The sequence below is a fragment of the Alosa alosa genome, chromosome 22 (genome assembly GCF_017589495.1).
Source record: "Alosa alosa isolate M-15738 ecotype Scorff River chromosome 22, AALO_Geno_1.1, whole genome shotgun sequence".
Lineage (NCBI taxonomy): Eukaryota > Metazoa > Chordata > Actinopteri > Clupeiformes > Clupeidae > Alosa > Alosa alosa.
The window spans coordinates 17385105-17400015 of NC_063210.1; the positions used below are offsets into that span (position 1 = coordinate 17385105).

At 39.4% G+C, this 14911-nt stretch overlaps 1 protein-coding gene across 1 annotated transcript; it reads left to right on the forward strand.

The window, feature by feature from the left end:
• The first annotated feature begins 625 nt into the window (after nucleotides 1–625).
• On the forward strand, nucleotides 626–6463 carry LOC125287294 (zinc finger protein 35-like). The gene is made up of 5 exons (XM_048232906.1): nucleotides 626–638; nucleotides 1713–1828; nucleotides 4571–4699; nucleotides 4896–5012; nucleotides 6067–6463. The coding sequence occupies exons 2-5, from the start codon at nucleotides 1768–1770 to the stop codon at nucleotides 6297–6299; spliced, it is 540 nt and encodes a 179-aa protein (XP_048088863.1). The 5' UTR covers nucleotides 626–638; nucleotides 1713–1767; the 3' UTR covers nucleotides 6300–6463.
• The last annotated feature ends 8448 nt before the right edge of the window (nucleotides 6464–14911 follow it).

Consider the following 14911-nt stretch of genomic DNA (forward strand, 5'->3'; position numbering starts at 1 on the left):
TGCTCAAAAAATTAAGGGAACACTTATAGTTTTCCACAATTGTTAAAACACATTTTTTTTAAAACCGTCCACCCTTTTCTCCATTCTTAGATAGACAGATATCTATTTTTTTTTAGATATCTATTTTTTTTTAAAACCTTCCACCCCTTTCTCCATTCTTAGATAGATAGATATATTAAACTACATTCACAGAATGTCTGTCAGTTCTTGCACAATAAAACACTTGCCTCAAGTGTTTACTTGCTCAGAACCAAACAGTGTCAGAGTAGCCTACCGATCCAGTGTGTTCCCTTAATTTTTTGAGCAGTATATGAATTACTACGTTCACACATAAACTATAACGACATGAAGAACGATATCGTTGGGGATCACTTTCAGAGCGATTTTAAGATCTAAAAAGCTATTAGCCAATCAGAACCCATCAAATTTTAGCATTACATTAACACAAGGAGAGACAATTTGTTTATCGTTGTTCAGTGTGGACGCTTTTATCGTTATGGTTATCGTTATCGTTCTTGTTCTTAGTGTGAATGACCCTCTCCACACGCCAGTCCAGTGGTGGCGGTAATTCACAAGAAATAGATGCCAACCGCCAATACATCAAGAAGAAGAAGGTTAAGTAGGGGCAGCGCAAACAGGTAGGCCTATTGTTTGTCAATTTGGACTACGCCAGTGTGAAGTTTTGTCGCACTATATTACCCTCTTTTCTAGGACCAAGGATATCTTTGGTCATTTTGCATTTTCCGTTATATTTGGGGATTTCTAATCTGGATGGACAATTGCCAACACAGGACAGGCTGGTGAAACGTTTTTTTTTTTTAAACAGGACCGCCGCCGCCGAGTCCCTTTTGCGTTCCCAGAAGAGCTGCCACTACCTAAAAAGGACATTATATTATTTGCATTGATCGGACATTTAGTTATCTCAGTGTCCTGAATTGTTGAGCGATTTCTTTGTAATTGTTTTGTGGGTTTTTCGGGGAAATTTGGTTTGAAGGCTCAATTTGACGTGCGCAATTTGTTTTGGGGAATGAATGAATGGAGCGCGCCTAGCTTGTTAACTCACCAGAACAGCGATTATATAAACCTTAACACAAGTGTTTGGATCCTTGTACCTTTATTTGATACAACGTCCTGGGATTATAGCGTGAACGATCCATGTTTACCTTTTGTCATTTAACTCATGTCCACTGCATTGCTTGCCAGCGTAGTATAGCCTAAATGAAATAGCCTCCCCACACCTTTTGATGCGTCTTGTAGCCCTCTCTCTTGGAAGGTATTAGAGAGCGTTTGTAACACCATCAATCAATTCACACCTCATCACACTCCCATTTACCCTCCTTTGTGTACTTTGAGCAGGTTAATCCATGGACGTGCCCACCTGAGTACCATCATACTTGTCTAACCAATAACCTAAATAATCATAATTTGCAATGCAAATACTGTATTCTTGCAGCTGATTGGGTAAAATGGACTCCAGGATGCCAACACTCTGTAGGTATCATGTTATCATAAGGACAGGCTGTTCTTTGGTTATATACATTTCTTTAAACTGAAGGGAAGATTGAAAAGATTTCTTTGGCACAGCAGAAGTCTGAAATGACAGAACCACTACCAGTGAAGGAGATCAAAGAAGAGGAGTTTGACTATTTCCTCCACAAACATATTTTGGCCAGTACATTGGAAGATAAGACTGTATTGGAACCTTGCTGTAGGACTGAGACACAAACATCATCTACCTGCAGAGAAGAGGAATTCACACCAGTGGAAATGATCGAGGAAAACAATTCTGATTCTGGAGATCATGGCCATGATGACTCCTCTACTACAAGTAAGATGCTTAAATGTTGTACAGTAGCCTCCAGAATTATTTGCACCTTTGGTAAAGTTGACTAAAAATAGGTATAAAAAAATAACGTTTTAGTGATTTGTTTTGAACTCTCACAATGAAAACAATGAGGAAAAATCCACCCAGTAGTTTAAGGGGAGGAAAATTATTCTGAGAAAAAAAACACGTTGCTCACAATTATTGTCTATTTGTATATAACATCTTTTATACAAAACCTAACAGAATCATTTTCCTTACTTATTTAAGAAATTAGATAGGAAATCTAATTTATTTAACTTAAGTTAATCAGAGACTCTGTAAACTTTCAGAAGTAGTTCATGACTTTCTTTTTCACTAAGGATTGAAAATAAAGTGACAGAGGCTAAATCCTCTAGTCCTTTTTCAACATCAGAAAGACAAGAATAGACTAAATTTAAATAAAAATAAAGTGTGTTGACATTTTTAAGTCAGGGAATCCGGGAATGTCTATAAAATCTACATTGTTGAAAATGCCTATATTTACAGTTAAAACAATGATTACGGTTCTAATCAACTGGAAATGTGACACGCATGATTGCACAGTATGGGGATGGCAAGATAGTCACAAATTCCATAAAAAAAGTATCCAAGTCCCCCAAAAATTCTTCAAAAGTGACCTCACTGCTAATAGTCTCCAGTACCATTTTCAAAGGAAATCTGCCAATCCCTGCCAAGACACTAAGGCCTAGTCCACACGTACCCATCTCAACACGACTCAACACGTTATTTCATATCCCAGCCCTATAGGTAGCACTGCTTGTTACAGAAATTGACCAGAGCTTTCGCACTGTGTAGACCGTACAAACAGACAGAGTAGGCTACAACGAAAATGGCTAGTGCAAGGAAACCAGAATTGTTTGTGTGGACTTATAGAGAACTGTCAACTGTAGTGATGGCGAGATGAAGCTTCTTGAACCCTTGAAGCTTTCCAGCCAAATGTGTTGAAAAGTGGTTCATTTCTCGAGGCTTCGAATGCACCCTAGGACACCTACTGGTCAATAAAAATACAACACATAAAAATTCCACACACAAGAGCAATACAAAAAGCGCGATTTGGTCTGCAAATGCTTGATACATTCATAAGTACAGGCATTGGGGAATACAACCGATTCCCATGTTGAAATATTTCCTCTCTTTGTAGCCTAACAATTAAAGTAGTAGCTATAGGCGATCTGTGAAAATTGAGACAAGGATCGAACCCAGGTTGCAAGATCCCTAACCTAACGCCTTACCCAGTGTCCCAAAGAGTGACTTCATTGTAGTGAAATATTTTCTCTTTTTGTAACAAATGAAGTAGAAGGTGATCCGCGAAAATATATAATCTCGAGGAAGGATTGACCCCAGGACGCGCGATTTCTAGTCCAACGCCTTACCCAGTGTCCTATCCTACAATCTGCCTTCTTCCAGAGAAAAAAATCTATATTAAATTGTAGGCTGACGTTGGGTAAAATGACACAGAAGAGAGCAAAGTGCTTTTGTAACTGAGTATGTTTGAAGAACAGAGGGCAGTGAAAGTGCTTTGGTAACTGGGTAGTATTTTAAATGAACAGAGAGCAGTGAAATATAGGCCTACAACCAACCAACGACCCGCGAGTAGGCTACATATCCGAGTATGGGTCATCTTAATAGTCAAAGCGTCCGGCCTAAAGTGAACCACGACTCGAAGCAGTGGAGCCAAACGAGGCCTCGAACGTTCACGCCTGACGTCAAATTACCAATACAACTCAAGCCTCGATACGGGGCTTTGCTGGGAATGGCTTGACGTTCTCGACACATGCTTCGGAGCCTCGGTATCAACCATAACATCACTAGTCAACTGTAAAATTAATAAACTTCATTTTTACGGTTTGTGAAGGATGCAGTCCCGTCCTTTATTTGGTTAACGCAGGTACACATAATCTCCTTTACTTTGGTTGTAGGATAGTCCGCGATTGACATTAAGGCTAGGCGTAGCCTACCCAAGTTCTAGGCTATTCCGTCGCCACAATATTGCTATTTGTTAGTAACAGTCGATACTTAGGCTTAACATGAGTTCTAAGTGTCTTTGTACGCTCATATCTGACTTCACTAGACTATGAATGCATTTATTTATGTTGTAAGACATGTAAAATAAATAAAGGACACCGGCACTACGCACAACAAAATGCAAAAAAAACACCGGGAAAAACAGTGTTCAGTCCACCAAGTCATAAGCTATTGGCGCTGCGCAGCACCAGTTGTGATATTTATCCTACTGAGTGTAATCGTAGGTAATGTCATGTATGAAAAGTTGGTCATGATTGGATCATTCATCATCCAGATCGAAAAAAATGTGGTTTACAAAATCATTGCATGTTATTTGCTGTCTGTTGCACTTGTTGTCTCCTGTCCTTGACTTCATGTATCCATGCCCTGCTGTTAGTAACCATGCATTTGAAATGTAATATAAAAATAGACAGACTTATCAAGAAAACAAGCACATTTGCCTGCCAGTGTGTTAAGCACGTTTGGCTAAGATGTCTTAAAATAAGTTAAACTCTTATTAGTTTCAAATGATTTCATGAAAGCTCTTGGTAAGTTTTTTTATATTAAAAACAATACCAGCTTAATGTTTGTATCAATGTTAGATTAATACAAGCAGTTTTTGCAGTGTTTATGCTCCAACATACAATTTATGTTCCAACATCTGCGCTGTAGTCAAATTCAAAACTGTCCTGTCCCCTACAGACCCCCAGTCTCTGGCCCAGATGAAGAGGCTCTCAGTGGTGCTGGTGGACTGCTGTAGACCACAAGGACCGCGAGGGACGGACATGCAGGAGCAGACCGACGGAGATGATGCAGAACAGCCCGAGACCAGTAAGAAACTAGAAAAACACACACACACCAGTCCACACACACACTTGGGAAAATAAAAGCTATTATTAAAGGCTATTTTTTTAAAGTTTTACGGTAGATGCCCAGCAATACACTGTCTATGCTCCAACATTCCAACATTTGTACACTGTACACAAGTATATGATGAACAGCTCCTAAACTGACCCGTTCCCTACAGAGCCAGCATCTCTGGCCCAGATGAAGAGGCTATCAGTGGTGCTGGATTGCTGTAGACCACAAGGACAGCGAGACAAGAACATGCAGACCAATGGAGATGCAGAACAGCCTGAGACCAGTAAGGGACACACAAAACACACAAACACACAAACTCTCACACACACTGCAAGTAACAATAACCCATACAGGTTCATGGTTGGATGATCTGTTGATCTGTGGGATTATTGGGTTAGTTGTTTTGAGTCCCGACAAAATCATGGCTGGAAAATTGTTTTTGTGTTGCCGTGTGGAATATGGCTACTTATCGACTGTGAGAATATTAGGTTACTTGAGACGGTCATGTTAGACCGGCTTGCCATATCAACTCTGTTTCACATTGGTGTCCTGTGGCCAAGTCTCTCTTATTTTCCCAAGATCAATGTTGACGGGTTTGGTTGTGATCAGTTTTGATCATGTGATCAATGTGCTCTCATCTCTTCAGACTGCCGTATACAAAGTTACTGGCTGTAGCCTACACACACAGGACAGTCACATCCTGCAATATGGCCGGGACTTATTTTCCAGTACTGACTGGTGGACAATACATGACCCCTCTTATTATAGGGCTACTTGCCAAAAGAAAAAAAAGAATCTTAACACAATGTGTCTTACAGAGAATATGATCATGATAGATAGATACTTTATTGATCCCCAAGGGGAAATTCAAGGTCTCAGTAGCATACAGACATCACACAGAACATGCACGTACAGCAGAAATGGTAAATATAAGTTAAGAGAGTAAAGTATAATGTAGACATGGTAATATAAAAAACTATGTCAGTGCAAGAATAGGTTGAGGTAATAGGGTTACAGCCATTCAGTATTGTAGCAATTGATGACTCCTCTCTTACAAGTTTGATTCTAAAAATAAATGTCTTAGAAAAACATGGAGGGGTGTGAGGAGTTCTTTATATAATATTTTATGAGAATGTTTAAATCATAGGATGCATTTTACCATCTTTAACAGATGGTCCCCTGCTCTTGACTTCATGTATCTGTGCCTGTGTTGACATTCACATGCCATTTCTAGCTAGACACTTTTCCTATAAATCCCTAAATGGAGAAAGATAACATTTTCATTGCTGTAGGAGGAGGAAGAGATTATATGTTTTAATCATTTTCTTATATTACAGTTGTTGAAAGGATCGCAAATGGGAAGAGTTTCAAGAGGGGGTCAGATCTCAACCCACATCAAACAACACATACTGGACAAAAGCCATATCGGTGTACTACATGTGGGAAAGGTTTCAAAACCAGCAGAAACCTCACTGTACATCAGAGAATACATACTGGAGAAAGGCCATATCACTGTTCAGAGTGTGGAAAGTCTTTTTTGCTCATGCAGGTTGTCTCAAGACACATCTGATGATCCATACTGGGGAAAAGCCATATCAGTGTACTACATGTGGAAAGAGTTTTAAAACCAACCTAGAGCTCACTATCCATAAGAGAACACACACTGGAGAAAAGCCATATCAGTGTTCAGTGTGTGATAAAGAGTTTTGCTCAGATGAGTAATCTCAAGACACATCTGATGATCCATACTGGGGAAAAGCCTCATCACTGTCCAGACATGTGGAAAGACTTTCAGAACCCTTCAAAGCCTCACTCTCCATCAGAGGACACATACTGGAGTAAGGCCATATCACTGTTCAGATTGTGGAAAGACTTTTACTAATGTAAGTGTCCTCAAGATACATCTTATGATCCATACTGGGGAAAAGCCATATCAGTGTGCTACATGTGGGAAATATTTCAGATCAAGCTCAGCTCTTATTGTGCATCAGAGAACACATATTGGGGGAAAGGCATATCTGTGTACGGAGTGTGGAAAGAGTTTCAAATCAAGCGCAGGGTTTACTGTTCATCAGAGAACACACACTGGAGAAAAGCAATATGAGTGTTCAGAGTGTGGAAAGACTTTTAGTCAATCAAGTAGGCTCAAGACACACCAGAAAATCCATACTGGTGAAAAGTCATATCAGTGTGCTACATGTTGGAAGAGTTTCAGAACCAACGGTTCTCTCACCCTCCACCAGAGAACACATACTGGAGAAAAGCCATATCAGTGTACAGATTGTGGAAAGACTTTTACTCAGTTGGCTTATCTCAAGAGACACCAGATAATTCATACTCGATAGTCCTTCAGTGGAATGTCTTTTGTTATTAAATGTCATTAAATGATGTGCCATTTCTAGGTACAGTACATCAGAGGATGCATTTAGAGGAGAGACCATATCTGTGTTCTCAGTTTGGAAAGACATTTACTCAGGTGTCACCTCTCGAGAGACCAGTGGATCAGTCTGATGCTGTCTCTGAGGTGTCTGCACCTGCATGTTAATATTAAAATGTTTGCTGGTCGATTCTTATGTAGTTATGAATATTTCCCTGCACTGTATTGAGATTAGTGCAGTCACTAAATGTACACATATATGAATTTATTGTATGGTCCCCATGAACGGAATTCCACAAAACTTGGCATGCATTCAGAGGCTGTCATAATGATCCTATACTTGCAAGTTCTTCTTTGCAGTTTTGAACATGTCAGCCAAAGATACCTGCGATTACAATGCCTCATTTTTGCTTTTTCATTTTAACTAGGTGGTGCTATACATTAAATGAGTGGATATGGGATGTGTTGACATGGGCCCTGGCCAACATACAAAACAATTGGTCACCCTAGGCCCTACTGCTCTCTATTTCACAGAAAACCGTGTAAGGCCATCTACAGGCCAGTTGGCGTGCAGTCACTAAATTTACACATACATTAATTTATTGTATGACCCACCATGAATGGAATTCCACAAACTAGGTGGTGCAATACATCAAATGTGTGGATATGGGATGGGTTGACATGGCCCCTTGAGACCAACATACAGTACTAAAAAAATGTGGTCCTCCTAGGCCCTACGGTTCTCGTGATATTCACAGAAAACTGTCCAGCCTACCCTCAATCACATTTCAGATTTGCTGTAAGAGCTTAATTATCTTGAGGTGGTGCTGTAGCATGTCTTGTTTGGTATACTGACGGGGGTATTGAGGATACTTGCGATTGAAGAGGATTATTATTTTCGTGCCACCGTTTCCCTCGGCTCGGTCTCCATTGTACTCTGCTGTTCTAGGTAATCGGTCTGGCTGTTTTCCAAATATATATTTGTTTTGAATGTGCTTTGTAGAACTGTAAAATGTGGTATTCTTAACTCTTTCCTGTGAACCAGGGGCTGGGTTGCTGTGCCTCCAACCCCATTTCCAACTGGGAAAAATAAAAAAGATGGCAGACCGAACAGATTTAGATTGCAATTTTGAAAAGACACTGCAACAGACCAGTCTTGCAAAATGTTTAATACAAATTGACAATATGTAGAAGACCTATGGCATACAGAAGCACACAAAGATGCAAAACAGCCAGCATTTGTGCATACAAAGACTGTCAAGACATCTAATTTAGTCTGTACCTCATCCTTTAATTCCCTGTGTAAAAGGAAAGCATGACCCTGTATTTGTTTATGCAGTCTTCCAACAGTGCGCTAATAGTTTGATTGATGTTAATGGAACTCAACAATTAGAGGGAAGGCTTGATAGCTAATTAGTATTGCTGCCTTTTTTCAGCCCCTCGTATTTCCTCATCTCAGTGTCCTGTAAATGTATGTAAACTTCTCAGCAGGCTGCATGGTGTGTATGGACTACTGTGTGTGTGTGTGTGTGTGTGTTGTCCTACAGGGTGTATGGCTTTGGGCTGGTTTATGAGGTCGAGGAGGCTTATGTGCCTTGCTGCTAAATGACCAGAAAACTACAGGGAGCAGTCAAACAGGCATGTTTAATTCACTTCATTTCTGAATTCACTGGACTGAAGGCCTATCTTTGATCACAAAATAGGCCCATTTACCACTCAGTCATTTCCCTTTTCTGTTCAGATAACCAGAGGCGGACAGAGTACACAGCTTCATTACTTGAGTAAAAGTACAACATTTTCTAAATATTGCATTACTACTGCCACAGTGCTTACATTTATGTACAGAAACGCCCTACATGGAGTTATGAAAAATGTTAATGTTAATACCTTGGAGAATGTAAAATGAATTGGAAGTAAAGTCAAGTAATTTTCATCTTTTTACCATGTTGATGGGCAGTATTTCTAATACATGTATTTAAAATACTGTTTTGTAATTGAAACATTTGAAGTGAAAACTATCATTAACTTGTTCAGAAAATTGAAATAGTCTGGCGAGGTGGGGCCACAGGTTGGCCTCATTTATAGAAGTGCCATCCTTCATTTGATCTTAGATCATTTCTGAAATGATCGTAGCCTACGTGTGATTCAGAGAACACAAACGTACGCACAAAAAAACGTGCGTATGCCACCCTTCCAGATGTGCCCATTATAAATCACAAATGAACGTCAACTTGTGCGCAGCCGGATGGTTTTAGGTCTCCGCCTTGTAAACACACCCTCATCAATATCATTAGTATGTTTTTATGAAATCAATGGCCTAAAAGCTGTAGCCTGTGTAAAATTATATATTGAAAACATTGTATAGGCCTAGCCTATGCCATCTGATGTTAACTAGCCTATATCGTCCAGTTCGAATAGCTTAACTAATTATGTTTTTTCCAGCAAAGCTTTCTGAAAAGAGATCGTGATGCATCCATGTCCATTGTCCTCTGCTCGCTTTCATTCCTTTTGCTTGCTGTAATGTGAATAATCAACCTTTAGTAGCCTATGTTTAGGCCTACTTTGTAGAAAAAATTGGGTAGGCCTACCTTATGAAGGAAAGACCTAGGCCTACAGCATAATCCTGTGCGTTATGGTACAGTAGGCTACTAACGCTTCCAATATGACCCAGGGTAATATGCTGATTTAGTCTACAAAACAGAGGACTAAATTAAGCATGATATGTCATGTAGGCTTAACGTTTCTTTTAGGATAGGCTATGTTTTTGCTGAAAAAAAAGTACCCTAGTTAAGCGGGTCATTATTCATTCATTCTGCATATCTTTGCTATCGTTTTCTTTCAATAATGTCCAATGGCTTAAACATTGTCCTTTATTGTTTGCTTTAGGCCTACCTTTATATTTTAGCCTACATTATTCAACTCACGTACTGTCATCTGATATTGGGCACTGCCAGTCAAAAAAAGCAACCTCTTACGCAACTCCGACGCAACACTAAATATGAAGATGCCTTGCTTTCAGAAGATAACTTCCATCCCTTGGTTGTGTAGGCTATATATGAGATAGAATATCTATAGCCTACATTGTATAGCTTACATTCAAATATTACCTTTCTGTTACGAAGCTGGGAATAGGCCTATGAGCGTAAATTAGGATGTAGTGGAGGCTAAACGCGAGTAAACACAGTTTATCCACCTCTGAAATTTCAGAAATAGAGTTTAGGCCTACCCACCTCTTATTAGAGTTTATCCACCTCTCAAAAGAGTTTATTTACTTTTAATATTCAAAACTGTATTATCCAATACTATCCTATATTCCCAATACTGTACAATAACCTCCACCATTATCAAACATGTTCTGAATGCCTTTGTAAAAAATCCGATACCACATGGCGCAGTTCACCTCACCGAGATTGCAGAATTCATAGTTCACCCACCTCTTATTTTACCACTACATCCCTGGCACAAATGTACTTTTCCTCTCCTAAATGAGGGCAATTGGACATTTTATGGTCAATATTAGATTGGTGAGAACACTAAATATACTAGATCACCTGTAAGAATGTGTTGGTGTTTTTTTTTAGATATTATTAAATAAGTAGGCCTAAGCTATACGTTTTTTCACTTTCTTAAGTGGGCTATAGTTCTCATTAGCAGTTTTATGCTAAACCATGAAACATTAAGCTATCGCACTTAGACCTCAGATTACTTGCAGTACCCCGGCATTACCACAAGTAAAATGGTCGTACGTCAAGTTTGAACCTGACGTGGAGATAAGCACTTTTCCACCTCAAAGACGGTTTTTATAAATCTGACCGTTGGCATGGATTTAAGCGTACGCACGGTCTAAGATCAAATCTGTGCGTAAGAACGCTTTATAAATGAGGCCCCTGCTGTGTCTGTCTTCATCCATTGTTTCGTCCATGGTTCTGTCTCTTATCTAAATCTAGAGTTGACCTTGGCGGAAAGCTGAAGGTGATTGCTGATAGGCTGTCCCAATCAGTGACGCCTGAAAAATCCAATCACGTTTGAGAGGGAAACAACAAATTAAGAGGTTTCCGAGATTTTTTCTTTTTTCCTTTTTTTTTAACCGGTACTCACGGTTATGGATAGAAATGTAGTGGAGTAAAGAGTACAATATTTGCCTCTCAAATGTACTTGAGTAAAGTCATGAGTACTCCCCAAAAATGATACTTGAGTAAAGTACAGATCCCTCAAAATTGTACTCAAGTACTGTACTCAAGTAAATGTATTCCGTTACTGTCCGGCTCTGCAGATAACCGTACACCACAACATCTTTGTCTTAAACTTCTTGCTAAGCAGCGCGGCTACGCAAATAAAGTGGCGCAGGTGCAGGTGTGGTACAGATTGTGCAGTGTTGTAAATCATCGTAAAACAGGATTATCATCTGCACATACGCAGAGCGGATCGGGCAGGTTGTACAGCAGGGCTATTCAACATTACCAAGTGGGCCAGACAGGATACCCAGTGGGTCTTCGTGGGCCTCCCAAAATATGGCGTTGCTAAAATGACTATTGTGGCTATATAGGCCTATATATATATATAATATATATAGCCACAATAGTCATTTCATATATACATGCGTTCCTAAGTATCCAGCTACATTTGATAAGTTCAGTTTGAGAAATAAACTGAACTTACTAAATGTAGCTGGATACTTATGAACGCATGTATGAATGCATGTATATTTGTTAAATAAACCAGTAAAACAGTGTCATGGGATGGAATATATAACATTGACACCCAACTTCTGTGATAGAATTTTTAAAAGAAACCAGGGAAAACTATCCTGACAAACAATAAGCGGCATTTTAATGCCTCAATCAAGTAATGGGCTAACTATCATTAACATCCAACTTCAGTCGTAGGCTATTATTTCATATTTGCAAGACAAACCACAGTGAAACATACTGACAAACAATAAGCAGCATTGTCATTTGTAATGCCTCAATCAGGTGCTATCATACGCATTCTTTGTAAAAGAGCCTTGGTAAAAGGTATCTTGCGTCGGGTGACGAGTCAATGTTCAGTCTACACGAATGGATGGATGCTAGCTCTCTCTTGTTCCGTACAAAAGTTACTCCTTTGACTTGTTGTGTCACTTAATAGTAGGCTATATCATTACCGAAATGCATTCATTGCACAGTAAACACTTCGGTTTACGACTTGATGTTGACGGCAATGTAAACAGTCAGTCCTTTCGGAGTGGAACTGCCGTTTTCATCATCAATTTTCTGTTTCAGAGACAGACATGGTTAACAAATCTTTAACATTAGGATTACTGCTGCCAACGCGGGAATTCCTGTGTTATGGGTGAGTTCGAAAATTGCAACACTGAGCGCTCCTAGCACACTGAAACTTTTTAATCGTGTGTTATTCTTTTTTCAGAGTGCTAGATTGAATTTACGAAGGCACCCTATATCTGACTGACAGCCCAGTGTGACAGGCGCGAGCCACGCGACATTGTTTACTTTTGTAGCCAATCACTGCTTATTTTATTGATTATAGCATAGTCATGAAAGCCAGAGTTGAAGGCAGTTTGCGGGCGGGCCGCAGGTCAAATTCAACGGGCCGCTAGTTAAATAGCCCTGTTGTAGGCTACAGATTGGGTACTGACAACCAGGGTTGGGTAGTAACGGATTACATGTAATCTGGATTACGTAATCAGATTACAAAAATCAAGTAACTATAATCAGCCCAGATTACAATAAAACAAAAATGTGTAATCAGATTACAATTACATTGTTAAGGATTACCTGATTACATTTTATCATGCAAACAATGCAACTTTTTTATGATAGCCTAGCTATCTTTTAATTTCATAAGCTTCGGGCTTGCCGGTTCAATCCCCGACCAGTAGAAAAAATGTGGGCAGGGGAAGTGGTTGAGCACTGCTCTCCCATGGCCACATCCACGGCTGAAGTGCCCTTGAGTAAGGCACCTAACCCCTCACTGATCCCCGAGCGCCGCTGTAGCAGACAGCTCACTGCTCCAGGTTGGTGTGGGCTTCACCTCACTGTGTGCTCACTGTGTGCTCTGTGTGCTTCACTAAATAAAGAGACCAAATAAAAAATCTATACTTACTTACTAACTTATTTACTATTGGGGCAGGTCTCTCGGCACACTGCCTGATCTTTTCCTCCTAATCTTAATGTAGCTTCTTGTTTTAGTGTTACCGTTTACCTTGAGAAAGTCACCAGGTCCCCCTGGTTGAAAAACATCCCAAAGGAATAATTTTCTCACCCCCACAATTGAAATGGACATGGTGTCATTCAATCTCAGGCCATGTCCCTGGGTCAAAAAATCCAGCTTAAAGCTAAATTCATTGTCCAGGTGTGCCCTTATAAAGGTTAAGCTGAGTTGTGCATGTTTGGAGAATAGTGATCCATGATCACATCCATGATGACTAAGTGATACATTTTGGGATGGGGTGAAAATTTCAACCACCAAAACACCACCCCCAAAGTGGAGAATAGCTATAGAAATGTATTAGTGTGGGGTGTTTTTCAGACAATGGGACCTGGTGACCTCAAAGTAACACTAAAAAAATAATCCTTTAATCAGAGCAAGAGATTTCTTAGATGTAATGAAATAATAAAGAGAAAATAGAATGAGAATTCTTTCATCAATTCAGTGGTGGTGTCTTTTACTTAAGGGACATATTTATTGAAGTAATCTAAAAGTAATCAGATTACGTTACATGTTTTTGGTAATCCAACTGACAGTGTTGGGAGTAATGCATTAAAAAAGTAATGTAATTACAGTAATGCATTGCTTTTTGCTGTAATGCAGTAATGTAAGGCATTACCAATACAATTTCAGTAATATTTTACTCGGTACAATTCTCAGTAACTGAAGTTACTTTGCTTTTTAATCTAGAATTGAGAAATGCTGCAATTGGCACCAGAGAAGATTATCCAAGAATTAAAAAAGTCATCTATGCTGGTCCTGGAATTTGATTGCCTTGTTTAGATGACTGTAGAAAGGGAATTTGAGTTATCTCTGCCATTCAACAGATCTAACATGGTTAGGCTATACTTCTCATTTCAAGCAGTGAGAATAACTAAAATGTTGCTTTTACAGACAAAGATCGTAGCCATGTGGAAGGAAAGGCAACCAGCAATGATGAGAACCATTTAAAGTCAACAATTTCACTATGGCTATATTTTACTATATTAAGTTGTGAGTGACCTTTGGCCTTTGGGGCCTACATTGTCCCATGACCCATGCAACCATTATATTGTTCTTTTGTCATTATGCCATACCACATCACCTCCTGCCGTGTAATGAGTTGCATTGAACACATGAAGATCTATTGAGAACACCAAATCTATATTTCCTGTTATTTTGGTGAAAGTAATGTAAACGTAGTGTAATGCCTTACAATTCAAAGACAGTAATATTGTAATGTAACAAATTACTTTGAGATGACAGTAACAAGTAATAAATAATGCATTACGCTTTTGAAGTAACTTGCTCAACACAACACTGCCAACTGATTACGTTACTGATTACAAAAATTGCCATGTAATTTGTAGTCAGTAATGGATTACATTTCAAAGTAATCTGACCCAACCCTGCTGACAACATCTATCATCTGTGTGTGTGTGTGTGTGTGTGTGTGACATTGGGGGATGGTGCTGTGAGAGTGTTTCAGTGGTGCTGTGAGGGGTTTCATCAGAACGGGCCCACCAAGGTGACCTCATAGTTCTGTCTTGTCAATGAATTGAACAACTAATTAAAATATAGCTATGAGGGGGGCCAAGCAGTTGAGCAAGGATTGGGAT

Excerpts from the sequence above, each read along its gene's own strand:
- LOC125287294 (XM_048232906.1), top strand. The coding sequence starts at position 1,768 with ATGATCGAGGAAAACAATTCTGATTCTGGAGATCATGGCCATGATGAC. Across the intron at positions 4,700-4,895 it reads TGCAGAACAGCCCGAGACCA|AGCCAGCATCTCTGGCCCAG; the intron begins GTAAGAAACTAG and ends CGTTCCCTACAG. Across the intron at positions 5,013-6,066 it reads TGCAGAACAGCCTGAGACCA|TTGTTGAAAGGATCGCAAAT; the intron begins GTAAGGGACACA and ends CTTATATTACAG.